This window comes from Elephas maximus, chromosome 21 (genome assembly GCF_024166365.1).
Source record: "Elephas maximus indicus isolate mEleMax1 chromosome 21, mEleMax1 primary haplotype, whole genome shotgun sequence".
Classification (NCBI taxonomy): domain Eukaryota; kingdom Metazoa; phylum Chordata; class Mammalia; order Proboscidea; family Elephantidae; genus Elephas; species Elephas maximus.
In genome coordinates, this window is record NC_064839.1 from 72,695,239 (window position 1) to 72,722,796 (window position 27,558).

Below are 27,558 nucleotides of genomic sequence, written 5' to 3' on the forward strand. Positions count from 1 at the left end.
TGTTTAGCTGCTAACTGAAAAATTGGAGGTTCAAGTCTACCTAGAGGAGCCTTGGAAGAAAGGCCTAGCAATGTAATTCCAAAAAACTAACCATTTAAAATCCTGTGGAGCATAGTTCTACCCTGACACACATGGGGTCACCATGAGTTAGAGTCAACTTGATGACAGTTGGGACTGGTAGATTCAAATAATATCATTTTATGCATTGAAAAACCTGTTGTTATTGAGTCTCTTCCAACCCATAGCAACCCTTTATTTTCCCTCTACAGATTGTGTTAATCTAGTCATACCTTTTTACTTTTACATATGTTATAAACCTCATAATACGTTGCTGTTTTTTTCTTGAGACAATAATCTTTTAAATTACAAATTATATTTTATATTTAATGTCATTTTTAGTGTGTCCAGTGTTTTAAATTTTTTTTGTGTAGTAAAAAAAAGAAAAAAAAAATTTTTTTTTTAGTGCCATGTTCCCATCTGTTATCATACTCCTACTGCTTGAACTTCCTTTACATTTCGTATAATAGGTCTCCTACAGTAAATTCTCTTAGTTTTTGTTTGATAAAGTTTAATTTTGCCTCTTTAAAAAAATATATATTTTTTCTAGGTTAAGACTTCCAGTTTGACAGGTTTTTTTTTTTTTCTTCTTTTTTCAGAATTTGAAAGAGGTTGCTTCATGTTTTCTGGCTTGAATAGATTCATTAATTTGGAAAATGCTCAGCAATTATTTCTTCAGATTTTTTTTTGCCCTGTTCCCTCTCTCCACCTTCTAGAATGACAATTACGTGTATTTTAGACCTTTCGGTATGGTCTTATAACTTTTGGGTACTGTGTTCTCTTTTTGGAAACCCTGGTGGCGTAGTGGTTAAGTGCTATGGCTGCTAACCAAAGGGTCAGCAGTTTGAATCCACCAGCCACTCCTTGGAAACCCTGTGGGGCAGTTCTCCTCTGTCCTATAGGGTGGCTATGAGTCGGAATTGATTTGATGGCAATGGGTATGTTTTTTTATAGGTTTGATTCTCTTTTTCTCAATTTTTTCTGGTTTGTGTTTCAATTGGGATAATTTCTATTGATTTGCCTTCAAGTTGGAATCCCTGAGTGGCACAGATGGTTAAGCGCTTGGCTACTAACCAAAACTTTGGCAGTTTGAGTCCACCGAGAGGCACATGGAAAGATCTACTTCTTTCTTTATTTTTTTTTAATTTTTATTGTGCCTTAAGTGAAAGTTTACAAATCAAGTCAGTCTCTCATGTAAAAATTTATATACACCTTGCTATATACTCCTAATTGCTCTCCCCCTAATGAGACAGCCTGCTCCTTCCCTCGACTCTCTTTTTTCGTGTCCATTCCACCAGCTTCTGACCCCCTCCGCCCTCTCATTTCCCTGCCAGATAGGAGATGTCAACATAGTCTCAAGTGTCTACTTGATCCAAGAAGCTCATTCTTACACCAGCGTCTTTTTCTATCCCATTGTCCAGTCCAATCCCTGTCTGAAGAGTTGGCTTTGGAATGGTTTCTGTCTTGGCCTAAGAGAAAGTCTGGAGGCCATAACCTCTGGGGTCATTCTAGTCTCAGACCATTAAGTCTGGTCTTTTTATGAGAATTTAGGGTCTGCATCCCACTGCTCTCCTGATCCCTCGGGGGTTCTCTGTTGTGTTCGCTGTCAGAGCAGTCATCAATTGTAGCCAGGCACCATCTAGTTCCTCTGGTCTCAAGCTGATGTAGTCTCTGGTTTATGTAGCCCTTTCTGTCTCTTGGGCTCATAATTACCTGTGTCCTTGGTGCTCTTCATTATCCTTTGGTCCAGGTGGGTTAAGACCAATTGACGCGTATTAGATGGCTGGTTTCTAGCATTTAAGACCCCAGATGCCACACTCCAAAGTGGGATGCAGATTTTATTATGCCAATTGACTTAGATGCCCTCTGAAACCATGGTCCCCAAACCCCTGCGCCGCTATGCTGGCTTTCAAAGCATTCAGTTTATTCAGGAAACTTCTTTGCTTTTGGCGTAGTTTAGTTGTGCAGACCTCTCCTGTATTGTGTGTTGTCTTTCCCTTCACCTAAATAGTTCATATCTACTATCTAATTAGTGCATGCCCCTCCACTCTTCCCCCCCGCCCATAACCATCAAAGAATATTTTCTTCTCTGTTTAAATTATTTCTTGGGTTCCTATAATAGTGGTCTTATACAATATTTGTCCTTTCGCAACTAATTTCACTCAGCATAATGCCTTCCAGGTTCCTCCATGTTATGAAATGTTTCACAGATTCATCACTGTTCTTTATTGGTGCATAGTTTTCCATTGTGTGAACCAAAACCAAACCCAGTGCCGTTGAGTCGATTCCGACTCAAACCAACCCTACAGGACAGAGTAGAACTGCCCCATAGAGTTTCCAAGAAGTGCCCGGAGGATTTGAACTGCTGACACTTTGGTTAGCAGCTGTAACACTTAACCACCATGCCACCAGGGTTTCCACATTGTGTGAATATACCATAATTTATTTATCCATTCTTCCATTGATGGGCACCTTGGTTGCTTCCATTTTTTGCTATTGTAAACAGTGCTGCAGTGAACATGGGTATGCATGTATCCATTCGTGTAATCTAGGATATATTCCAAGGAGTGGGATTGCTAGATCGTATGGTAATTCTATTCCTAGCTTTTTAAGGAAGCACCAAATCGATCTCCAAAGTGGTTGTACCATTTCACATTCACACCAGCAGCATATAAGTGTTCCAGTCTCTCCACAACCTGTCCAACATTTATTCTTTGTGTTTTTTGGATTAATGCCAGCCTTGTTGGAGTGAGATGGAATCTCATTGTAGTTTTGATTTGCATTTCTCTAATGGCTAATGATCGTGAGCCTTTCCTCATATATCTGTTAGCTACCTGAATGTCTTCTTTAGTGAAGTGTCTTTTCATATCTTTTGCCAATTTTTAATTGGGTTATTTGTCTTTTTGTAGTTGAGTTTTTACAGTGTCATGTAGATTTTAGAGATCTGACGCTGATTGGAAATGTCATAGCTAAAAACTTTTCCCCAGTCTGTAAGGAATCATTTTACTCTTTTGGTGAAGTCTTTGGATGAACATAGGTGTTTGATTTTTAGGAGCTCCCAGTTATCTAGTTTTCTTCTGCATTGTTAGTAATGTTTTGTATACTGTTTATGCCATGTATTAGGGCTCCTAACATTGTCCAAATTTTTTCTTGCATGATGTTTATCATTTTAGATTTTGTATTTAGGTCTTTGATCATTTTGAGCTCGTTTTTGTACATGGTGTGAGGTATGGGTCTTGTTTCATTTTTTTTGCAGATGGATTTGCAGTTATGCCAGCACCATTTGTTAAAAAGACTGCCTTTTCCCCATTTAACTAATTTGGGGCCTATGTCAAATATCAACTGCTCATATGTGGGTGAATTTATGTCTGAATTCTCAATTCTGTTCCACTGGCCTATGTATCTGTTGTTGTACCAGTACCAGGCTGTTTTGACTACTGTGGTGGTGTAATAGGTTCTAAAATTAAGTAGAGGTGGCCTCCCGCTTTGTTCTTCTTTTTCAGTAATGCTTTACTTATCTGGAGCCTCTTTCCTTTCCAAATGAAGTTGGTGATTTGTTTCTCCATCTCATTAAAGAATGTCCTTGGAATTCGGATCGGAATTGCATTAAATGTATAGATCGCTTTCGGTAGAATAGACATTTATATAATGTTAAGCCTTCCTATCCATGAGCAAGGTATGCTTTTCCACTTATGTAGGTCTCTTCTGGTTTTTTGCAGAAGTGTTTTGTAGTTTTCTTTGTATAAGTCGTTTATGTCTCTGGTAGGATTTATCCCTAAGTATTTTATCTTCTTGGAGGCCACTGTTAATGGTATTGATTGGTGATTTCCTATTCAATGTTCTTTTTGTTGGTGTAGAGGAATCCAAATGATTCCTGTATGTTTATCTTGTATCCTGATAGTCTTCTGAACTCTTCTTTTAGTTTCAGTAGTTTTCTTGAGGATTCCTTAGGGTTTTCTGTGTATAAGATCATGTCATCTGCAAGTCGAGATACTTTTACTTTTTTCTTGCCAATCTGAACGCCCTTTATTTCTTTTTCTAGCTTAATTGCTCTGGCTAGGACCTCCAGCACAATGTTGAATTAAAGTGGTGATAAGGGGCATCCTTGTCTGGTTCCTGATCTCAAGGGTAGTGCTTTCAGACTCTCTCCATTTAAGATGATGATGGCTATTGGCTTTGTATAAATGTTCTTTATTATGTTGAGGAATTTTCCTTCTATTCCTATTTTGCTAAGAGTTTTTATCATGAATGGGTGTTAAAGTTTGTCAAATGCCTTTTCTGCATCAATTGATAAAATCATGTGATTGTTTTGATTTATTTATATGATGGATTACATTAATTGTTTTTCTAATGTTGAACCATCCCCACATAACTGGTATGAATCCCAGTTGGTCATGGTGAATTACTTTTTTGGTGTGTTGTTCAATTCTGTTGGCTAGAATTTTATTGAGGATTTTTACATCTAAGTTTATGAGGGATATAGGTCAGTAATTTTCTTTTTTGTGGTGTCTTTATCTAGTTTTGGTATCAGGGATATGCTGGCTTCATAGAATAAGTTTGGGAGTATTCCGTCCTTTTCTGTGCTCTGAAATATCTTTAGTAATAGTGGTGTTAAGTCTTCTCTGAAAGTTTGGGAAAACTCTTCAATGAAGCTGTCTGGGCTAGGGCTTTTTATTTGGGGGGAGTTTTTTGATTTCTGTGTCAATCTCTTCTTTTGTTATGGGTCTGTTTAGTTGTTCTACCTCTGTTTGTGTTAGTTTAGGTAGGTAGTGTGTTTCTAGGAATTCATCCATTTCTTCTAGGTTTTCAAATTTGTTAGAGTGCAGCTTTTTATAGTAATCTGATATGATTCTCTTAATTTCAGTTGGGTCTGTTGTAACATCACCCTTGTCATTTCTTATTTGGGTTATTTGCTTTCTCTCCTGTTTTTCTTTTGTCAGTTTGGCCAATGGATCAATTTTGTTAATTTTTTCAAAGAACCAGCTTTTGGTCTTGTTAATTCTTTCAATTGTGTTTCTGTTTTCTGTTTCATTTAGTTCTGTTCTAATTTTTATTATATGCTTTCTTTTGGTGCCTGAGAGTTTTTTTTTTTTTTTCTTGCTCTTTTTCTGTTTGTTCAAGTTGTAGGGATAATTCTTTGATTTTGGCCCCCTTTTTTTTTTTTTTTGGATGTATGCATTGATTGATATAAATTTGACCTCTGAGCCCTACTTTGGCTGTGTCCCAAAGGTTCTGATAGGGAGTGTTTTCATTCTTATTGGTGTCTATGAATTTCTTTAGTCCATCCTTAATGTGTCCTATAATGTAGTCTTTTTGAGCAGGGTATTTTTCAGTTTCCAAGTGTTTGATTTCTTTTCCCTGCTTTTTCTGTTATTGAATTCTACTTTTATGGCCTTATGGTCAGAGAAGATGCTTTGTAATATTTCAATGTTTTGGATTCTGCTAAGTCTTGCTTTATGACTTAATATATAGTCTATTCTAGAGAATGTTCCATGTGCACTAGAAAAGAAAGTATACTTGGCTGCTGTTGGGTAGAGTGTTCTGTATATGTCTGTGAGGTCAAGTTGGTTTATTGTGGCATTTAAATCTTCCAAGCCTTTATTGAGCTTCTTTCTGGATGTCCTGTCCTTCATCGAAAGCGGTGTGTTGAAGTCTTCTACTATTATTGTGGAGCTGTCTATCTCACTTTTCAATGCTGATAAAGTTTGTTTTTATGTATCTTGCAGCCCTGTCATTGGGTACATAGATATTTAATATGGTTATATCTTCTTGGTGTATTGTCCCTTTAATCATTATATAGTGTCCTTCCTTATCCTTTGTGATAGATTTAACTTTAAAGTCTATTTTGTCAGAAATTAATATTGCCACTCCTGCTGTTTTTTGATTGTTGTTTGCTTGATATGTATTTTTTCCATCCTTTGAGTCTTAGTTTCTTTGTGTCTGTAAGTCTAAGGTGTGTCTCTTGTAGGCAGGATATAGATGGATCATGTTTTTTAATCCATTCTGCCACTCTCTGTTTCTCCACTGGTGCATTTATTCCATTTACATTCAGCGTAATTATGGATAGTTATGAATTTAGTGCAGTCATTTTGATGTGTTTTTTGTGTGTTGTTGACAGTGTTTTTTCCTACTTAATTTTTTGTGCTGAGTAGTTTATTGTTTTTTCCTCATGTTCGTTGTTGATTTTGTTTCTGCTGAGTCCTTATTTTTTTCTTGTATTTTATTTTGATATGCAAGATAGTTAATCTCCTTTGTGATATTTACCCCTATTTTTCTAAATTTAAAACTAAATTTTATTTCTTTGTATTGCCTTGTCTTCCTCTTCATATGAAAGATGCATGACTACATTTCTTATCCCCTCTTTATTGTTTTAATATTGTCTTCTTTTACATAATAACATCGCTGTTTTGCTGTTTTGAGCATTTTTTTATCTCAATTTATTTTTGTGATTTCGCTGTCTGTGTTGACATCTGATTGCTCTGTCCAGCATTCTAGTCTTGGGCTGATACCTGATATTATTGGTTTTCGAACCGAAGAGCCCCCCTTAGTATTTCTTGTAGTTTTGGTTTGGTTTTTACAAATTCCCTAAACTTCTGTTTATCTGGAAATGTCTTAATTTCACTTTCGTATTTGAGAGACAGTTTTGCTGCATATAGGGCTCTTGGCTGGCAATTTTTTTTCCTTCAGTTTTTTATATAAGTCATCCCATTGCCTTCTTGCCTGCATGGTTCCTGCCCAGTAGTCCAAGCTTATTCTTATTGACTTTCCTTTGTAGGTGACTTTTAGTTTATCCCTAGCTGCTCTTAAAGTTTTCTCTCTATCTTTGGTTTTGGCAAGCTTGGTTATAATATGTCTTGGTGACTTTCTTTTACAATCTACCTCATGTGGAGTTCGATGAGCATCTTGGATAGATGTCTTCTCATCTTTCACGATATCAGGGAAGTTTTCTGCCCACAAATCTTCGACAATCTTCTCTGTATTTTCTGTTTTCCCTGCCTGTTCTGGTACTCCAGTCACTTGTAGGTTATTTCTGTTGATAGAGTCTCACATGATTGTTCAGGTTTCTTCATTTTTTTAAATCCTTTTATCTGATTTTTCTTCACATATATTGGTGCCAAGTGCTTTATTTTCACGTTCGTCAACTCTGCCTCCCATTTCCTCATTTCTGCTCTTCTGACTTTCTATTGAGATGTCTAATTCTGTAATTTTATTGTTAATCTTCTGAATTTCTGATTGCTCTCTGTGGATTTTTCCAGCTTATTCAGTTTTTCATTATGTTCCTGAATAACCTTTTTAATTTCTTCAACTGCTTTTTCTGTGTGTTCCTTGCATCATTCTACATATTGTCTCATTTCCTTCCTGATGTCTTGAAGGGTTTTGTATATTAATCTTTTGTATTCTGCCTCTGGTAATTCCAGGAAGGCATTTTCATCTAGAAGATCCCTTTATTCTTTGTTTTGAGAGCTTGTTGAGGCGATCATGCTTTGTTTCTTTATGTGACTTGATATTGACTGTTGTCTCCAAGGCATCTATAAGTTATTATATTAATTTATTTTATATTTGCTTACCGTATTGTAGCTTCTTGCTTTGTTTTGTTTTGATATGCCCAGGTGGGTTGCTTGAGTGAGGTAGCTTGATTATTTTTGCTTTTGGAGCTCTGACATCCTGTTCCCAGATGGCTAGAGCTGTAATCAGGTATATCAGTCTAGGAGTCCATTCACTTTTCTTCTATGAGTTCTGCTCAGGTGTCCAGGTAGCTGATCATCAAGTGTGTGGTACGGGCTCTGTCCTACAGTCTTAGAGGGGAAGCAGCGATTGGTGTAGGTACTGATATCTGGTTGCAGGAGGGGGTGACACTATGAAAAAGGCAGGGGCTGAGAATCATCCCCCAAGTGTCTCTGAGGTAAGCGTGTCCTTCCCTAGAGCATACAGGTGGGTGGGTTCTGCAGACAGACCATGGGGACCCAATGTTTTTGCTTGTAAGGACTGAGAGGTACCAGTTATCCTTGGACCCCTGTCTTGGGTCGCTAGGTGACCCGAGTGGAGCAGCCAGTCTTTAGGCCCCTGATGTGTGTAGGTGAGGACCATGTTCAATAGGCACAGTGGTGTCAAACATCAAACACCCACGTCTCCACCACACAGCTGAAAAAGTTGTAGTCTGCAAACAAGGGCCTATTCTCCTGAAATAGACCCACACAAGTCCATGCAAGGGAAAAGGTACTCAAAATACATTGACCGTTAATGCCTGGACAGAAGCCGCGTCTGTCCTGATCTCTGCCGGTTAGTGGAGCTGGCAAATTATCTTTTCCCCCAACTGCAAATTTATTCCTTCTCCAAGGCTGGCAGGATGACTCTGGGTGCTCCACAGGGCCTATCACAGGCTCAGGGAAGTCAACAGCTACTGAAGCCAGCTTGCGGTGGGGAGCGTCGTAAAATATACATAAGTACTTAGCTTTTGCCAAGAGCGCCATTCTTCTCTGGTTCCAGAGGTGTGAGTAGGCTGTGTGGTTGGCTGCTTCTCCCTGAGGAAACTGTGGCCGAATGCTAGTATCAGCCCGCCATAGCCACTCCCGGGAATGGTGCCTGAGGGCTCTCTGCGATTCAGGTCCAGTAACTCCTCTCCACTTTTGAACAGTCTCTTCCTCCCTCTGCCACTCAGTTCATTTTCTAACTTTGTCTTTGATGATCAGGGCTCCTAGCTTGTCGTAAATATACTCATTTCCCTTGTCTTTTTGGGTGTTTGTTGTAAGAGGGCTCTCCATAAGCACCTGTCTCTTCTGACATCTTAGCCCTGCCTCCTGCAAGACCTACTTCTGAAAAATGACAGCAGTTGAAAACCCTGTGGAGCAGAGTTATACTCTGAAACATGTAGGGTCGGCATGAGTCAGAATCCACAGGGAACAATTGGTTTGCTTTGGTTTTGATATGTTCAAGTTCACTGATTATTTGCAGTATGCTGATAAGCCTGACAAATAACTCATCATTTCTGAAACCATTGTTTCTATTATTATTATTATTTCTAGCATTTCCATTTGACTCTTTTACATAATTTTTCTTGATATGCTAAAATTCCCCAGTCTGTCCGTGCATCTTTTCCATTAGATCTTATAACACATTAATCATAGTTATTTTAATGTCCCTGTCTATTAATTTCAACATCTGAGTTATCTCTGGGCCTGGTTTTGTTTGTTTTTCTATGTCTTGGCATTGGGTCTTTTTTTTTTCCCAGTTTTGTGTCATAATTTTTCGTTGAATGGTAGACGCAGTATATTAGAGGAACAGTAGATACATGAGGAAAAGCAATACCAAAAACAAACAAAAAATGCTGGTTTGACTCTGGATTTTCCTGGTTTCTGGGATCTTGGTGTTAAATTTTACATATTTTTTCCAGTTTTTCTAGTTGTCTTCAGTGGGAGACTTGGATATACATGTTTTGCCTGCCATTGAAGGAGCCCTGGTTGTGTAGTGATTAAGCAGCTCAGCTGCTTACAGAGGGTTGGGCATTGGAACCCACCAGCAACTCTCTGGGAGAAAAGACCTGCCGATCTACTCCCATAAAGATTATAGCCTTGAAAACCCTAGGGGGCAGTTCTACTGTGTTCTGTAGGGCACTATGAGGTAGAATCGGCTTGATGGTACACAACAACAATAAGAAGTCTGCCATTGCTGGAAGCTAAGGTCTTATAAGTAACAATATTTTAATTCTTTAAAATTCAGAATCATTCTGACTATTCAAAGCACACTTGGGTTAGCTGTACATCTGCTTGCTAACTCAGACTTCTCACATTTTTATGTAGGTTTTTAACCCAGTTAGGGAGGACAACTCAAAGTTTATCAATATAGTGCTTTTCACATCTAATTCTTATTCCTCAAAAGGAGTACCTGTTCTTAGTAAGAAACTTCTATTCATAGGCAGATAGGTGTTCCCAGATCTATATCGACCTGTGCAGCTAACATCTTCAGCTCGAGAAGCATTTACATGCCTGAGTTTCTTTTTAAGAGTCCTCCGTTCTTTTGCAACCTTCCCAACCATTATTTTAGAAAGAGCTGCTACAAATATCTAAGAGAAAATGGTTTTAAGTAATGCCATATAATTTATACTTGATTCTGCCCTGTTTATTTTATATGTTTATTTTACATTTCACCTAGATTGTTAGGAAGTTTTAAATAAGTATCACTGCTATGGTGTACCATGGTTGTGCAATGGTTAAGAACTATGGCTGCTAACCAAAAGGTTGATAGTTCAAATCCACCAGCTGCTCCTTGGAAACCCTATGGGGCAGTTCTCTTCTGTCCCGTAGGGTCACTATAGGATCGCTATGAGTCAAAATCAACTTGAAGGCAATGAGTTTGGTGGTTTTTGGCTGTGTCATAAAATAGAGGGAGATAAGGGCTGACTAAGAGAGTCTTAAGACCCGAAGATAATACAGTAGGTAAGAAGACATGCCTTGGAAGGGAGGAAGTTAGTAGGGAAAAGAATAGCCTGTACATTCCCACAATCCAAGGATTAAGCCAATATCTTGGTACGGGATATCAGGTAAAACTGGATGGAAAAATCTAGATGTAGAATCAAAGTAGAATAATTGAGAACAAGCTTTACAGAAGAGGCAAAAATGCTTTTTACTCTGTTTAAGATTTTAACAGGCGTGAGTGAATAAAGAGATAATCAAGTGTAGCCAGAGAGAGCAGAAATAAGCATTTCAGTATCTGGTGCAAATATGTTCACACAAAATGATAACTAGAGCACTTTTAATACTTTCAGTTCTAGGACATAGATTGCCAGTCCTGTGTCGTGATTTTAAATCCCATATTTGTAGTAGATTGTTGATGACTGGCAGGTATGACCAGCTTCTGAGAATGAGAGCAGGGCCCTAGAGATACTTTATTTGCTTAAGATTGCTACATCCACTACAAAGTTCTAACAGGCCTAGCCCAAATTATTACAAAGTGTTACTTAGAAAAGGGGGAGGAATAACTAATAGGATACATCACACATGTATGAATGGATCACACAAGATGTACTGATGAATCTTCCTCTCATGAAAAGAGAGGCTAATCGAAAATATTTTTCAATGATGCATTGAGGCCGAGAAAACAAAGATATAACTCAGATTCTTTATATAATCTCTTGCTATATTTAGTTAATTAAAAAAAAAAATCCTATCTTTTAAGATTGTGTTTCGTTGCCAGAAATAGATTGTTGTAGCACCTATGAGTTTTGCAGGCTATTAGACACTGATTTCCCAGTAAATGTAAGGCAAGACCGTTGATTTGATTAACTAATCTCTTAGTGCATAGAGTATGGACATGCTGGCTGTCAGTATTTCTAGGAGGAATTGTTGGTTAACATGATGGTTAAGATTGTGTGTCAGCTTGGCTGGGATATGATTTTGTGTTTTGGCAGTCATATAACGTTGGGATCACTTCCCTGTTGAGATTTGATATGTGATCACTCCTTTGATGGTATCTGCTGTGAGTAGCCGGTCAGTTGAAAGGAAGTTTCCTTCGGTGCGTGGCCTGCATTGAATGTAAGTGAACATTCTGTCAAGACTTGGGGCTTTTTGCTCATGCTGGATCCTGCACTTGTCTCTTGTTTGTCTGGCCTTCAGTTCTTGGGACTTGAGCTAGTAGCTTACCTGCGGTCTTGCCTGCCAGTCTTGGGATTCATAGATCTTCGCAGCCTGTGAGCAAGAGCCCTGCTCTTTGACCTGCTGATCTTGGGTTTGCCAGCCCCTGCAGCTGTGTGAATCAGGAGAGGCTTCTGTCCTCACCCATATACTTGGGACGTTCCAGCCTCTACAACCGTGTGAGCCATTTCCTTGATATAAATCTCTCTCTACATATATGTTTATACGCTCTACTGGTTTTGCTTCTCTAGAGAACCCAGCCTACAACAGCCATTGCCACAAAAATGCCATGTGACAAACCACTCCAAAACTCAGTGCAGTAATAATAAGCATTATGCTTATGAGTATAAAATTTGAATTTGGCTGATTTATGCTGGGTTTGGCTGAGTGACCCTGCTTCTCACTGGAGGTCTGTGTTTTGTCAGGGGCAGCTCTGCTCCATGTGCCTATCACCTTTCTTGGACCAATGGGGTAGCCATGGCATGTTCTTCTCATGTTGATGGCAGAGGCACAGTGGTGTGAACGGAAACAAGTCATAATGCTCGGGCATGGAACCGGAACATGGTGACTTCTGCCCACATTTCATTGGACAAAGCAAGTTACACGGCAAGTCCAAAGGCAGCAGGCAGGGACAGATTGTCTTCCTATGACGAGGCCATGGCAAAGGCTTAGATGCAGCGAGGATATAAAAAAATCAGGACCAATAATCAGACCACAGGTTACCTGTGCGTTTGGATACTTAATGTCTACAGTAGGTTTTCTGACACTGAAAAACACTTGACTTCATTGTCTTTACTATTTTATTTTACATGGTGACATTTAGCCTTTGATTATTATTTTTAACTCCACCTTGAACCTCTATCTAGCACTCAACGAACAAATTTCCTTCCATCACTCATTTTAATAGGTAATAAGAGTATTCTGACTGAATTTGGTTAAATTTCTGATTTTACCAAAATATTAGCTAACCATACTAACGGACAAATACCAAGAGGCAAAGGTGTGGTATTAATAAGTGCCATCTCAGTTATAGCTAAGTGATCATGACACACTTTCTCACCGAGTTCAGCTAAAGCTTTCAACTCTGCACCCCAGATAGTCATAACCAATCAAGGATGTGCAACAGTTATTTCATGTTCTTATACTAAGTGAACCAGATCCCATTGACTCTCAGATAATCTTGACTGGAGTACAGCCAAGAAGTATATATTTTTGTGCAAGATAATATTTCATCTGAAATTACATGACGAAATATTCTGCTTTTTTTTTGATTCTTGCAAATATGGTAAATAGTGCTCATGGAAGGGTATCAGGAAATAAGAAATCAGAATTATGGTGTGCTTCATAAAATAAATAAATAAATAATTTTTTTTTTTTAATAAACAACATATTAAGTTTAATTATGTTAGATTTGTAATAAATGCATACTTGGTGCCTAGCATGATTACAAAAATAATCATTTTGCCAATCCAAATTTGTGTTTTATTTTACCCTTTAAAAAAACAATTTCCTAAATGATGTGGTTTAGTGACGGCCCCATTTATCCTTAAATGGTCATCACATTTCATCGGTTGATGAGCACATGACCTGTCAATTGGAGACATTCCTTTATATCATTTCTGAGTTTCAGTAATATGTGCCTTCAGTTCATGTGAGTTGCTGCGAGGTGACAAACTTTCCCAGCTCTGCAGGTGTCAATTCACTTAACATTCTGTATCCTCTCATCAGAGATGAGTAAGGCATGGTCCTTTGTCGTGGGGAACTCACAATTCATGTCTACACAAATAACCACAAGCATAGTATACAGGTGCACAGATAAGGGGTTTGGAAAATTTGGAAAGGCTTCAAAGAGGTCGAATATTTAAGCTAGGCCTTGTAAAATATGTAAGATACATTATCCACAGAAAAAGGTGAAGGAGAAGGGCGTGCCAGGCAAAGTCATTTCACATCTTCAAGGCATAAAGTTGTGAAAGTTACTGTAAAATTGGGAATTTCGGTGAAAGCAGAAGGACCAGTAAGTAGGCTGTTGACTTAGTTTGTACAAGACACAATGAAGGGTTTCACTAAAAACAGTAGCATTAGGGATAGAGAAAAAAGGGTCTTTTAAAGAGATAAAATTTGGCGATCAGATTAGTAGGAGGGGGAAGGGAAGTTGACAAAAGAATCCAAGATGGATTGAGGTTTTCATCTTGGGTTACTATCTAGAATATAATGGTATTCACTGAAATGGGAAATGCAGGAAAAAGAATGTTTGGGGATGGTAGAAAGGTAACTCTCACTTGAGAAAGATACTGTAGACTCTCAATATAAACATGTTGATATTGAGATTGCCCAATGAAAGGCTGGGGGATCTAGGATTAGGAGGTAGTTTGAAATGGAGTTTAGGAGTTTGGCACAGGTAGAAGAAGTAAGTGTATTAGGAGAGAAGCTGGGACTACTGATGCAGTGACAAAAAACCCAACCCTTTGCTGTTGAGTTGATTCTGACTCATAGCAACCCGATAGGACAGAGTAGAACTGCCCTGTAGAGTTTGCAGGAAGCAGCTGGTGGATTTGAACTGCTGACATTTTGATTAGCAGCAAAAGATTATGCCCCTCCTGGAGCTTTCTGTGCAAGGGTCTGTTCCGAAGCATTTTGACCTGGGTCTTTAAGCAGAGATTACGGTATTGAAAATACTTCTATAGAGTAAGGAATCGTAATATAGATAAGGCTGTTCCCAACCTGCTATGTGTATGTTTGGAGAGATGTATAGACATATAGACACAAAGACGTATAAACTTATGTTGTTGTTGTTGTTGTTAGGTGCCTTCAAGTCGGTTCCAACTCATAGCAGCCCTCTGTACAATAGAATGAAACTGCTGGGTCCTGCCTTATCCTCACAATCATTGTTATGCTTGAGCCCATTGTTGTACCCACCTTGTCAATCCATCTCCTTGAGGGTCTTCCTCTTTTTCACTGACCCTCTGATTTACCAAGCATGATGTCGTTTTCCAGGGACTGATCCTTCCTGATAACATGTCCAAAGTATGTGTGAGGTAGTCTTACCATCCTTGCTTCTAAGGAGCATTGTGGTTGTACTTCTTCCAAGACAGATTTGTTCATTCTTTTAGCAGTTCATAGTGTATTCAATATTCTTCACCATCGCCACAACTCAAAGGCATCGATTCTGCTGTCTTTCTTATTCATTGTCCAGCTTTTGCATGCATCTGAGATGATTGAAAACAGCATGGCTTGGGTCAGGTGCACCGTAGTCTTCAAGGTGACATCTTTGCTTTTTAACACTTTAAAGAGGTCTTTTGCAGCCAATTTGTCTAATGCAATGCATCCTTTGATTTCTTGGCTGCTGCTTCCATGGGTGTTGATTGTGGATCCAAGTAAAATGAAATCCTTGACAATTTCAGTCTTTTCTCCATTTATCATGATGTTACTTTTTGGTCCATACTGAATTTGGTTGGATTACCTTTCTTGGAAATAGGCATAAATATGGCTCTCTGCCAATCGGTTGGCCAGGTAGCTCTTTTCCAAATTTCTTGGCATAGACGAGTGAACACTTCCAGACCACAGGTCTTTGATCTTCCTCAGTAATTGCTTCAAGTCTTCTTCACTTTCAGCAAGCAAGGTTGTATCATCTACATATTGCAGGTTGTTAATGAGTCTTCCTCCTATCCTGATGCCACGTTCTTCTTCATATAGTCTGGTTTCTTGGATTATTTGCACAGTATACAGGTTGAATAAGTATGGTGAAGGGATACAACCCTGACGCACACCTTTCCTGACTTTAAACCATGTAGTATCCCCTTGTTCTGTTTGAACGAGTGCCTCTTGATCTATGTACAGGTTCCTCATAAGCACAGTTAATGTTCTGGAATTCCCATTCTTCACAATGTTATCCATAGTTTGTTATGATCCATACAGTTGAATGCCTTTGCACAGTCAATAGAGCACAGGTAAACATCTTTCTGGTGTTCTCTGCTTTCAGCCAGGATCCATATGACATCAGCAATGATATCCCTGGTTCCACGTCCTCTTCTGAATCCTCCTTAAATTTCTGGCATTTCTCTGTCGATATGCTGCTGCAGCCACTTTTGAATGATCTTCAGCAAAATTTTACTTGTGAGTGATATTAATGCTATTGTTTGGTAGTTCCTGCATTTGGTTGGATTACCTGTCTTGGAAATAGGTATAAATATGGCTCTCTGCCAATCAGTTGGCCAGGTAGCTCTTTTCCAAATTTCTTGGCATAGACGAGTGAACACTTCCAGCGCTGCATCCCTTTGTTAAAACATCTCAATTGGTATTCCATCAATTCCTGGAGATTTGTTTTTCACCAATACCTTCAGTGCAGCATGGACTTCTTCCTTCAGTACCATTGGTTCCTGATCATATGCTACCTCCTGAAATGGTTGAACATCGACCAATTCTTTTTGGTATAGTGACTATGTGTATTCTTCCTTCCATCTTCTTTTGATGCTTCCTGCATCATTTGATATTTTCCCTATATAATCCTTCAGTATTGCAACTCGAAGCTTCAATTTTTTCATTTCTGTCAGCTTGAGAAATGTTGAGCATGTTCTTTCCTTTTGGTTTTCTATCTCCAGGTCTTTTCACATGTCGTTATAATATTTTACTTTGTCTTCTCGAGCTGCCCTTTGAAATCTTATGTTCGGCTCTTTTTATTTCATCAGTTCTTCTGTTCGTGTTTTAGCTACTCGACGTTCAAGAGTAAATTTCAGAGTCTCTTCTGACATGCATTTTGGTCTTTCCTGTCTTTTAATGACCTCTTGCTTTCTTTGTATATGAAGTCCTTGATGTCATTCCACCACTCATCTAGTCTTTGGCCATTAGTCAAATCTAGAGATGATCTCTAAATTCAGGTTGGATATACTCCAGGTCGTACTTGGGCTCTCATGCATTTGTTCTAATTTTCTTCGGTTTCAACTTGAGCTTACATATGAGCAATTGATGGTCTAGTTCTCAGTTGGCCCCTGGCCATGTTCTGACTGATGATACTGAGCTTTTCTATCATTTCTTTCCATAGATGTAGTCGATTTGATTCCTGTGTATTCTATAGGACAGAGTATAACTCCCCCTTACAGTTTCCAAGGAGCGCCTGGTGGATTCTAACTGCTGACATTTTCATTAGCAGCTATAGCTCTTAACCACTACGCCACCAGGGTTGATGAGTTTTGTCAGGAAAAGATAACTTGGAACTTGTTTCATGTCTTAAACGGTGAAGCACCTAGACTTTATGGTGGATATTTTGAAGTACAAATATTCTCCAGCGTATCAACAAATCTCTTATTAACTGTGGCTATTAAATACATTTTTTTTTTTCAGGAAGTGAGTACAAATAAAAAGAAACCGAATTCATGTGGTTTCGATTGTCTGTTCAACGTATTAGCTATGTTTTAAGTGATGCGATGACTTTACACTTTTGAGCCGATTAGGTAGTAGGCAATCAGCTAATTGTGAAATGATTTAACTCTCAAATATTTAGTTGTGACAAATACAAGTCTAGGATTGACCTTGTCATTGTATATCTTTTAAGCTAGAAGTTTTCTTCTAGTTTTATGTCCAACTCCTGAAGTTGAAAATGGAACTAATTTTCTGCTTCTTGATTTTTTTAGATTCATTATTTTTAACTTGATAACTTTAAAAACTCATTTTCCTGTTTCTTACAAGAGTAAAATCTAAGCTTTTTTTAGGATGTAAGTTGTAAGCCTGATAAAATATTTGGTATAGCATTTTTAGGTACTGTAAAACAACATAATTAGTATTTGATTTGTGTGTGTGTGTGTGTGTGTGTGTGTGTGTTTGAATATAGGCTTACATTTTCTAATTTAGTATTCTTACAACAGATTCTGTTTTTTGAAAATCATCAAACTGTTTTAGTTGAAATGTTTACGCAGATCCAGCTCCTTAAACTAAACATTTCACAAAGCAGGTTTTGGTAAAGCTTGTTGAGTTGAAACACGTTGTTGTTACTTTAGGTGCTAACTATTCTGATGCCGAATTTCCAGTTGCCTCGATTAAAGTAGAAACACCCTATGGCTTGGATGACCTACATTTCACATTGGTTTGATCAAGATGATTGGTATGAAGGACTACAAAGAGTAAGACATATTTATGTGTTGTCATTATGCTTTTCTGTGATTTTTTTTTCTGTTACGTTTCTCATGGAGCTGTGTCTCTGTGTTGTTTATATAGTGGATACTTCTGCATTGCAGAATTCTGAAGGTGAAAAGACACATTTAATAAGTTTCAAAGCAAAGTGTATTTCTTATATATTATATGTTCTCATAATATATAAAGATAGTTAAAATTATATGTTTGAGAAAAGGCATTTTTTTTCTGCCCTTATTCTGGGCAAATTCTTAACCAATGTTTACAGTTTGTCTTTAGGCTTTAAATATAAAATAGCATTTTATGAAATGAGATTGATGCGTGAAAATATCAAGTTTCAAGGAAGTCATTTCAACTAAAGAAAAACATGTAATGAAATAGAAGTCAAGTATATAATAATAGTATGTATATAATAAAAAAATTTTTTTTTTAATTATAACAATATTGTAAAAAAAGATATAAAAAATTTCTGAGGAAGAGTGCCAAACCACATCTGGTAAATTTTCAGGCTATCGATTATGTTTCAAAAGACTTTGCATTGTTACTATGGCAACTTTTGCACAGTACTTTGAAAATAGCCATCCTGATCTGTTATTGTAACAGTAGAAAAAGTGCTATTGAAAAATACATCTTACAAAATGGATTTAGTTTAGGACAGTATACGTTCTATTTCTTTGACTATTTTCACCTTTGTAATGGAAGATTTCTTAATTATTTAAATGAAAGACACATTGTTGATTTTTCTTCTCATTAATGGTTAGAACAGAAGAGCCAGAAAATATTCCCCAGATTTTTTTCCCATTGTTGTTCAAAGGCATATGCTGGTAAAGACAAGCCACATTGGTTTTTCTCCCTCCCTACGTCTTTGGGTTCCCATCCTAATCGTGCCAATCAAAGATATTTTCTCAGTGTTCTATTCTATTCTATTCTATTTTTACTGTCTTAAATCCTCAGCTGTTTAAACCCACTTGGGTTTTTTTTTTTTTTTTTTTTTCCCCAGATCTGTTTTTTTAAAGCTGTGAAACAAGTTAATGAAGATTTCTAGGGCAGCAAATATCTAAGTCTGGGTAACAATCGAATTGTCAATCCTACGGCCTTCTTCAGAAAACAAGTGGGAAATAGTGGCCAGCTTTCTATCTTGAATCCTGGCCTTATCTGTAAAGGGTGGAAATACTCCAGCATATGATTTTAATAGTAGCACTCCAAGGCTCACTGGAAACATACCAGCACCCTTTGTATTGTGCGTGTGCCTCTTAAACCTAATAACAAGTGCATTTCCGATGTTTTGAGAGAGTGCAGCCCATACATTTCTCTGTGTGAGGGATTAGGGCTGATCGTATGATTCGTAGGGAGTATGAAGACTGATTTGCAGAAGAATGCTTTTTACCAAAATTGTAGGTTTCTTTCAAGTGGCTTTGGGGTAGCTCATGGAGATTATGGGGATTCAAAACCTTTCCTTCCACCTTGGCCCCAAACTGCCCTTAAACACTACTACCTGCCTTTTATAAGTGAATTCCTGATCCTGAGACATATTAAAAGAGTAGATGTTCTTACATACAGAAATAGTCCAACCCTAGAATTACCATATTGTCTTTATGAGGTTGGGCTCCTTTTTACAGCCTGTTTTTATGCGTTCTTTATTTTACAGACTTAGATGAGAATGAAAAAGCATATTTTAAATAAATAAAATTGGCACATGAATATTGACTTTACTTTCTCCCAGAAATGGAGCTTTTTATTCTCCACAATTTGTGTATGTGAGTATGTACCCTATATAATGAGCATTCTGTGTTGTGAATTTTTGAGACGACTCATTGAAAATTAAAAAAAAAAAAAAAAATTACAGGAACAGATAAGTTTGACTTTTGAGTTGAAATGAGTAATTTAGACATTTAAAAAAAGTAACATAGAAGTGTAAATTTGATCTTTTGAGTGCTGAATTGGCATTTTCACTTTGGTATAATTAATACTTATGGCATATGCATACACTTGCAGACATGAATTTAGGGGCTTGGTTTTGACTTTGTGCTATAGTTTTATTTTTGACCCAGTTAGAGCTCTATATTAGCTTTAACTTCATTATGATTATTTCATATTTTAATACTCCTGCATATTCAAAACTGAGCTTCATTGCCTGTGCAAATCTCATGTAGATATACTCTTATCACATGTTTTTACATTCCATTCACTTACCGTGCAAAGCCTCTTTACCGTGTATTCCTTACTGGACTTAACAGTAAACTTAGTGTAATTATGCCGTGTGTGTGTGTGTGTGTGTGTGTATGTCATACAGGATGAGACTGAAACCAGGATAGAATTTAGGTTAAAAAAATGAAAATAATATCTCTTCAAGTCCTGTAGTTGCTGGGCTACGGACACTGTCCATTGCATGTGGGGTGACACAGTGCTCAGGCTCTCTGTCTGAATCCTTTATGAATCTGCATTATTCGGTGAACTGTAAGGCTTACTACTTCATCTTTCAAGTGATGTGTGTTGTTGTGGGTCCAAAAAGATTATATTTTCTGAAGCAGCAAATCTTTGGAACAGGCACTGAAATACTTAAGAAGCGCACATAAAAAGGAAACATGAAGCATGGCTAATACTTATCTGAAATATGCAGTTCAATGCCATGTGTTACATTTTGTAGGATTTAGATTTAAATATAAATATCTGTTTTGAAGGAGAGCTTCAGTTGAATGTTCTCTCTTTTCAGTAATGCAGAGTCACTAATTGTGTAACCACGCATGCTGACTACAAAGATAATAAAAGCTTCTGGGCATGTCTTTTCATCTCCTTGGCAGCTGAAGGTATCACTTAGTAAAGGCTACTAAAGTGTTACATATATTTTCCATTGCTTTTCAAAACATAATCCAGAAGTTTCAGATACGCAGTTGTTTAAATATATAATTCAGATTTTTAAATGCAGTGCTATTTTTATATTTAATGATTTTTTTTATATTTCATTCAAAATCATAGATTTTAAAAATAAGCTTCCATTTGTTTTATCCTATTTATTATTTTAATGACTTTCTTGGACAAGTTATTCCACCCTGAATTTTAAAAGAATTTAAGTTGTTGGAATGTAAGACTTGAAAAATTATTTAGGGATAAGGACATACCGAATTGTATGTCATTGTAGGAAAGTTGATATTGTCTAATTTTGGAAACTAAATAAATACTCAAGATATAAAACAAAAACCCAGTGCCTTCGAGTCGATTCCAACTCAGAGCAACCCTGTAGGGGTTTCCAAGGAGTGGCCGATGGATTTGAACTGCTGACCTTTTGGTTAGCATCCAAGCTCTTAACCACTACACCAGCAGGACTCCATGATATATTGATAGTTAAAGTAAAAAAAAAAATGAGAAAATTTTTTACATTACATAGTTGGAAGGAGTGAAGAAAAAATTCAAGCCTCAAGTTTCAATATTACAAGATTCTCTGGGCAAAATGCTGAATGACACAGGAAGCATTAAAATAAGATGGAAGGAATAGAGAGTCACCGTACTAAAAGAATTGTTCGATGTTCAGTCCTTTCAGGAGGTAGCATGTGATCAAGAACTGCTGGTACTGAAGGAAGAAGTCCAAGCTGCAGTGAAGACATTGGCAAAAAACAAGGCTCCAGACATTGATGGAGTGTCAATTAAGACGTTTCAACAAAAAGCAGTGCTAAAAGTATTCAGTCATCTATGCCAAGAAGTTTGGAAGACAGCTACCTGGCCAACCAAATGGAAAAGGTCCATATTTATGCCCATTCCAAAAACAGGTTATCCAACCGAATGTGGAAATTATCAAACAGTATCATTAATATCACATACAAGTAAAATTTTGCTGAAGATCATTCAAAAGCAGTTGCAACAGTACATTGACAGGGAACTGCCAGAAATTCAAGCAGGATTCAGAAGAGAACATGGAACAAGGATATCCATTGCTGGTTTCGGATGGATCCTGGCTGAAAGCAGAGAATACCAGAAAGATGTTTACCTGTGTTTTATCATCTGTGCAAAGGCATTCAACTGTGTGGATCATAACGAGTTACGGATAACACTGTGAAGAATGGAAATTCCAGAACACTTAATTGTGCTCATGAGGAACCAGTACATAGACCAAGAGGCAGTTGTTTGAATAGAGCAAGGGGATGCTGCATGGTTTAAAGTCGGGAAAGGTATGCATCAGGGTTGTATCATTTGCCATTACTTATTCAATCTGTGTGCTGAGCAAATAATGTTACCGCAAATCGCGGATTCAAGCCACCTGCCCCAAAGCCAACACTGAGACAGGAGGAGGTAAGCAGCAAGAGGGCTTTATCAAACACCAGTGTCCAGGAAACAGAAGGGGTTGAATTTCTCCCAAAGTCTGTCTAACTCTAAAGGGCTAACTGGAGGGTTTTATAGGGGGAAATTCAGGGTTTAGAGATTTCCAAAAATCCTGACTTTTCTTTGTGGCGGTCATGATGATAAAGTGATCTATCGTTGAAGCCTTGTAAGTCTCTTCATGTCATCTTGGAGTCTTGCTAGTCTCTCCACTCCGTCCTGGTTTCTGTCAAGGTTTAGAGATTTCCAGGAATGTTGACTTCTCTTTGAGGTGGAGCCAAGCTTTTTTCACCTATCTTGGTTTTGTGTGGTTTTTCCCCCTGGGAGAGGAACATAGTTTAATCAACAATAAAAAAAATTGATCACCTCATTTTTCTTTAAAGGAACAATCTCGAGGCAGATTTTAGAGGAAGTGAGTATGTTTCAAAGACTACAGATTAATCACAGCTTATACAGCTGTAAAAAAACTAGGAAGTATATTCCCTGTACTTTAATACTAAAACACTAGAGACAATATATTTTCTCTACTTCAGTAATCCTAGAAGCTGAACTATATGAAGAAGAACGCAGCATCAAGATTGGAGGAAGACTCATTAACAACCTTTAATACGCGGACGACACAACCTTACTTGCTGAAAGTGAAGAGAACTTGAAGCACTTACTGATGAAGATCAAGACTATACCCTTTAATATGGATTACACTTTAATGTAAAGAAAACAAAAATCCTCATAACTGGACCATAAGTCAACCTCCTGATAAACGAAAAGATTGAAGTTGTCAAGGATTTCATTTTACTCGGACCAACAATCAATGCCCATGGAAGCAGCAGTAAAGAAATCAAAGAATGCATTGCATTGGGCAAATCTGCTGCAAAAGACCTCTTTAAAGTATTAAAAAGCAAAGATATCACTTTATTAACAATGTACAAACACCAGAAGAGAAACTAGATACCTGGGAGCTCCTAAAAGTCAAACACCTATGCTCATCCAAAGACTTCACCAAAAGAGTAAAAAGATTACCTACAGATTGGGAAAAAGTTTTTAGCTATGACATTTCCGATCAGCATCTAATCTCTAAAATCTATGTGATACTTTAAAAACTCAAGAACAAAAAGACAAATAACCCAATTAAAAAATGGGCAAAGGATATGAACAGACACTTCACCAAAGAAGACATTCAGGCGACTGACAGATACATGAGGAAATGCTCATGATCATTAGCCATTAGAGAAATGCAAATCAAAACTACAATGAGATACCACCTCACCCCAACAAGGCTGCCATTAATGTAAAAAAATAAAATAAAATAAATGTTGACAACAGAGAGGTTGTGGAGAGACTGGAACACTTATACACTGCTGGTTAGAATGTAAAATGGCACAACCACTTTGGAAATCAATTTGGCACATCCTTAAAAAGCTAGAAATAGAACTACCATACGATCCTGCAATCCCACTCCTTGGAATATTTCCTAGAGAAATAAGAGCCTTCACAGGAACAGATATATGCACAACCATGTTCATTGCAGCACACTTTATAATAGCAAAAAGATGGAAGCAACCAAGATGCCCATCAAAGGATGAATGGATAAATAAATTGTGGTATATTCACACAATGGAATACTATGCGATGATTAAGAGCAACGATTAGTCTGTGAAACATCTCGGAACATGGAGGAATCTGGAAGGCATTATGCTGAGTGAAATTAGTCAATTGAGAAAGGGTAAATATTGTATGAGACCACTATCATACGAACTCTAGATTAAGTTTAAATGCATAATGAAATATTCTTTGATGGTTACGAGATTGAGGAGGGAGGGAGAGGGATATTTACTAACTAGATAGTAAAAAAAAAAAAAATAGGTCAAGAGAAGGGCAACACACAACACAGGGGAAGTCAGCACAACTGGACTAAACCAAAAGACAAGAAATTTCCTGAATACAACCAAATGCTTCGAAGGCTGGAGTAGCAGGCACGGGGGCCTAGGGATCATGGTTTCAGGGGACATCTAGGTCAATTGGTGTAGCAAAATGTATTAGGAAAACATTCCGCATCCCACTTTGGCGAGAGGTGTCTGGGGTCTTAAATGCTAGGAAGCGGCCACCTAAGATGCATCAATTGGTCTCAACCCACCTGGAGCAACGGAGAATGAAGAACACCAAAGACAAATGGTAAAGATGAGCCCAAGAGACAGAAAGGGCCACATAAACCAGAGACCGGAAGAGCTTGATGGTGTCTGGCTACCACTGATCACTGCCCTGACAGGGAACACAGCAGAGAATCCCTGATGGAGCAGGAGAACAGTGGGATGCAGACCGCAAATTCTCGTAAAAAGATCAGGCCTAATGGTCTGACTGAAACTGGAGGGACCCTGATGGTCATAGTCCTTGCACCCTTTGTTAGCCCAAGATTGGCACTGTTCCGGAAACCAACTCTCCAGACAGGGATTGGACTATAAGACTGTACGATAGACAGTGATACTGGTGAGGAGTGAGTGTCTTGGCTCAAGTAGACACATGAGACTGTGTGGGCAACTCCTGTCCAGTGGTGATATGAGATTCGGAAAGAGGGGGACAGGAACTGATTGAATGGACACAGGGAATACAGGGTGGAGAGGAGGAACGAGCTGTCTCATTAGGAGGCTTGTAGTCTTGACAGATAGCCTCGTTCTTCGCTCTCTTTCCTGTAGTCTCCTAGAACAACTGAATTTAGAATTGACATATAAAGTCATAGAATTCTTTGAGCCAAGAGGAATCTTGGACAAAACCTGGTTCAGAGTCTTTATTTTAGGTATGAGGAAACAGAGACCTACGACTTAAAGGCCTTACTGCAGTTTACACTCTGCACTTGGCACAGGGTTGTTATTGTTGTTTTGGGTGCTGTCTAGTCCATTCCGACTCACAGCACCCCATGGGATGGGGTAGGGCTGCCCCATTGAATTTTCTAGGCTGTAATCTTCGTGGAAGCAGATCGCCAGGTCTTCCTCCTGCAGAGCCGCTGGGTGGGTTTGAACTGCCAACCTTTCGGTTAACAGACGAGCACTTAGCTGTTGTACCACAAGAGCTCCTTACACTTGATGCCTAGCTGGTTTCGATCCAGTTCCTTACTGTCAGCCCTGGGGTGCTTCTGCTACATGACATTGTTTCCATCTCGGGGGTTGTTTATTCCAATTATGTTTTCTCCTGCTGTACCTACAATTTTTAATTCAAATATAAACTAGCTTCCACCTTCCTTCTGTGTCCTCTTAACAATGAACAACATTGTTAACCCAGCTTGTGTACCTTCATTGTGTACTTCAAGTAGTATTTTTGAAGATAAAATGAACCAATGTGAAAACCATGAAGTTCTCTGTCAGAGATCCCCACATTTGGTCTGCGGCTCTGACCTTCCCTCTAACTCCAGAACAGATTCTGCAGTCTGTGTCCACTTTGAAGGCTAAGTAGTGTCTCAAACTCAGCATGTGCAAAACCTGGCCATTTTTTAAAAAATTGGTGCATTTCACATAAAAATCTGGATATTTTAGTTTTTCTGGCAAGTTCCATAAATCTGGCAACATGGGCTGAGTTCTTCAATGGTACTACCCGTTGCCTTCAGCCGATCCTAACTCATAGTGAGCTTGTGAGGACAGAGTAGAACTGCCCTATAGTGTCTCCAAGGACATAAATCCTTACGGAAGCAGACTGCTACATCTTTCTCTGATGAAGCAGCTGGCAAGTTGAAACATCCCACCTTTCCGTTTCCAGTTAAGCACTTTAACCGCTGTGCTACCAGGGCTCCTTCCAGTGGTACCAGAGCTCTTCAAATTGAATGTACACTTTCTGTTTTACTTCACTTCTGTGGGCTTCCCAGGCCTGTCAGTAGTCATTTATCACCTGATAATCTCTTGTTTACCTAATTAAAATTACCTGTCAGATGTCTGTAAATGTTAGAGAAGATCGATGTAAGACAGTGATTAGGTAGCTTATGAAATAATGAAAATCACTGATATCTCTCCACATTTGTTTTTCAAGGCAAACATGTCCCAGGTAAGGCAAGTGGGACTGCTGCCTGCTGGATGTCAGCCATGGAACAAAGACGTCTGTGCTGCCAGTGGGGGCAGGTTTGCCTACTGTGCTACCCTGGCCATCTATGTTTATCAGGTAAAATTTATATTGACTCATTTCAATTGTTAATTTTTTCAAGTAAAATTATTATGCAATTAACATCTGTTGTTAAACATCTCATAAAAAATATGATGCTGTAAGTTTTTTGCTATTTATATTTTCTATCTTATTGCTATATTTTCTATATTGGTTTCATAATTTATACTTAGAAAATGCTTATATTATTAAATGACTAGCAAAATCTTAATGGATTTTATAATCTTTTATGAGCTGTTCATCAAAAAGAATCTGTCAAGATTTAAAAAGGCCCATTTTAGGAAAGGTGAGCAAATAGGTTTTAAGTGTCTGTAACTAGGTTCCCATATAAATAAAAGGAATCCATTTTATTACTTATTTCCAGCCTCAGTAGCAACATATGATGTGAGAAAATTTTATCAGTTGAAGAATGTGGGTAGTCTATTGGAGATCATTAGGTAATTGAAAATTACTACAGATATATTTTGGGAAACCCTGGTGGCATAGTAGTTAAGTGCTGTGGCTGCAGCTACAGCTGCTAACCAAAAGGTCGGCAGTTCCAGTCCACCGGGCGCTCTGTGGAAACTCTGTGGGGCAGTTCTCCTGTGTCCTCTACAGTTGCTATGATTCGGAATCGACTCGACAGCAACAGTATAATATATTTTGCGATATTCTTGTGGGAAAACCTTTATATTCTACTTTTGTTTTTCATGTGATAGCTTCATCCAGACATCTCTTATCAGTTCCCAATTTATAGAGCTGATGGCCTCCTGAATAACTCCGTAGAGATGTGCCTAAAATCCTAAATCCAGTCTTTCCCTCTAGGCCTGTAGTCTCTCAGTGAAATACATCACCAGCTGGCCATTCACCCAAACCAGAGATACGAGAGTTACCATCCTGTACCCTAGGCAACCAAGAGCGATTCTAGTATATTGTATATTTTGTTATCTTCTTTATATCATTTTTCCTTCTCTCTTTACTCAGACTTCATCGCTTTTCATCTGAAATGTTATAATAGCTTTTAAATAGTTTCTCTGCTTCTTGTTCGGCTCTCTCTAATTTATCCTTCGGTATAATCAACCATGTATAATGCAAATCTAGTTGTATTACCCTACTACATTAAAATCTCTCCAGTTGCTTCTTATTCCCTGATATTAACACCCAGATTTCATTGTGTAGCAGTCAGAGCCTTTCCTGATCTCCCACACCTGCCTCCGTGTCCCTGTGTGCTCCAGACGTACCCACACCTGCCTCCGTGTCCCTGTGTGCTCCAGACGTACCCACACCTGCCTCTGTGTCCCTGTGTGCTCCAGACGTACCC

At 38.2% G+C, this 27,558-nt stretch overlaps 1 protein-coding gene across 5 annotated transcripts in view; it reads left to right on the forward strand.

The window, feature by feature from the left end:
* WDR17 (WD repeat domain 17) overlaps positions 1-27,558 on the forward strand; it is a 122,436-nt gene that overhangs the window by 14,905 nt on the left and 79,973 nt on the right. For 3 of the 5 annotated variants that reach the window (XM_049864280.1, XM_049864279.1, XM_049864281.1), the window contains exons 2-3: positions 17,675-17,797; positions 26,130-26,258. In XM_049864280.1, coding sequence (XP_049720237.1) covers positions 17,732-17,797; positions 26,130-26,258 — 195 coding nt within the window. In that variant the 5' untranslated portion in view covers positions 17,675-17,731. The remainder of the gene's footprint in view (positions 1-17,674; positions 17,798-26,129; positions 26,259-27,558) is intronic. The other 2 variants (XM_049864283.1, XM_049864282.1) reach the window with 1 other exon arrangement.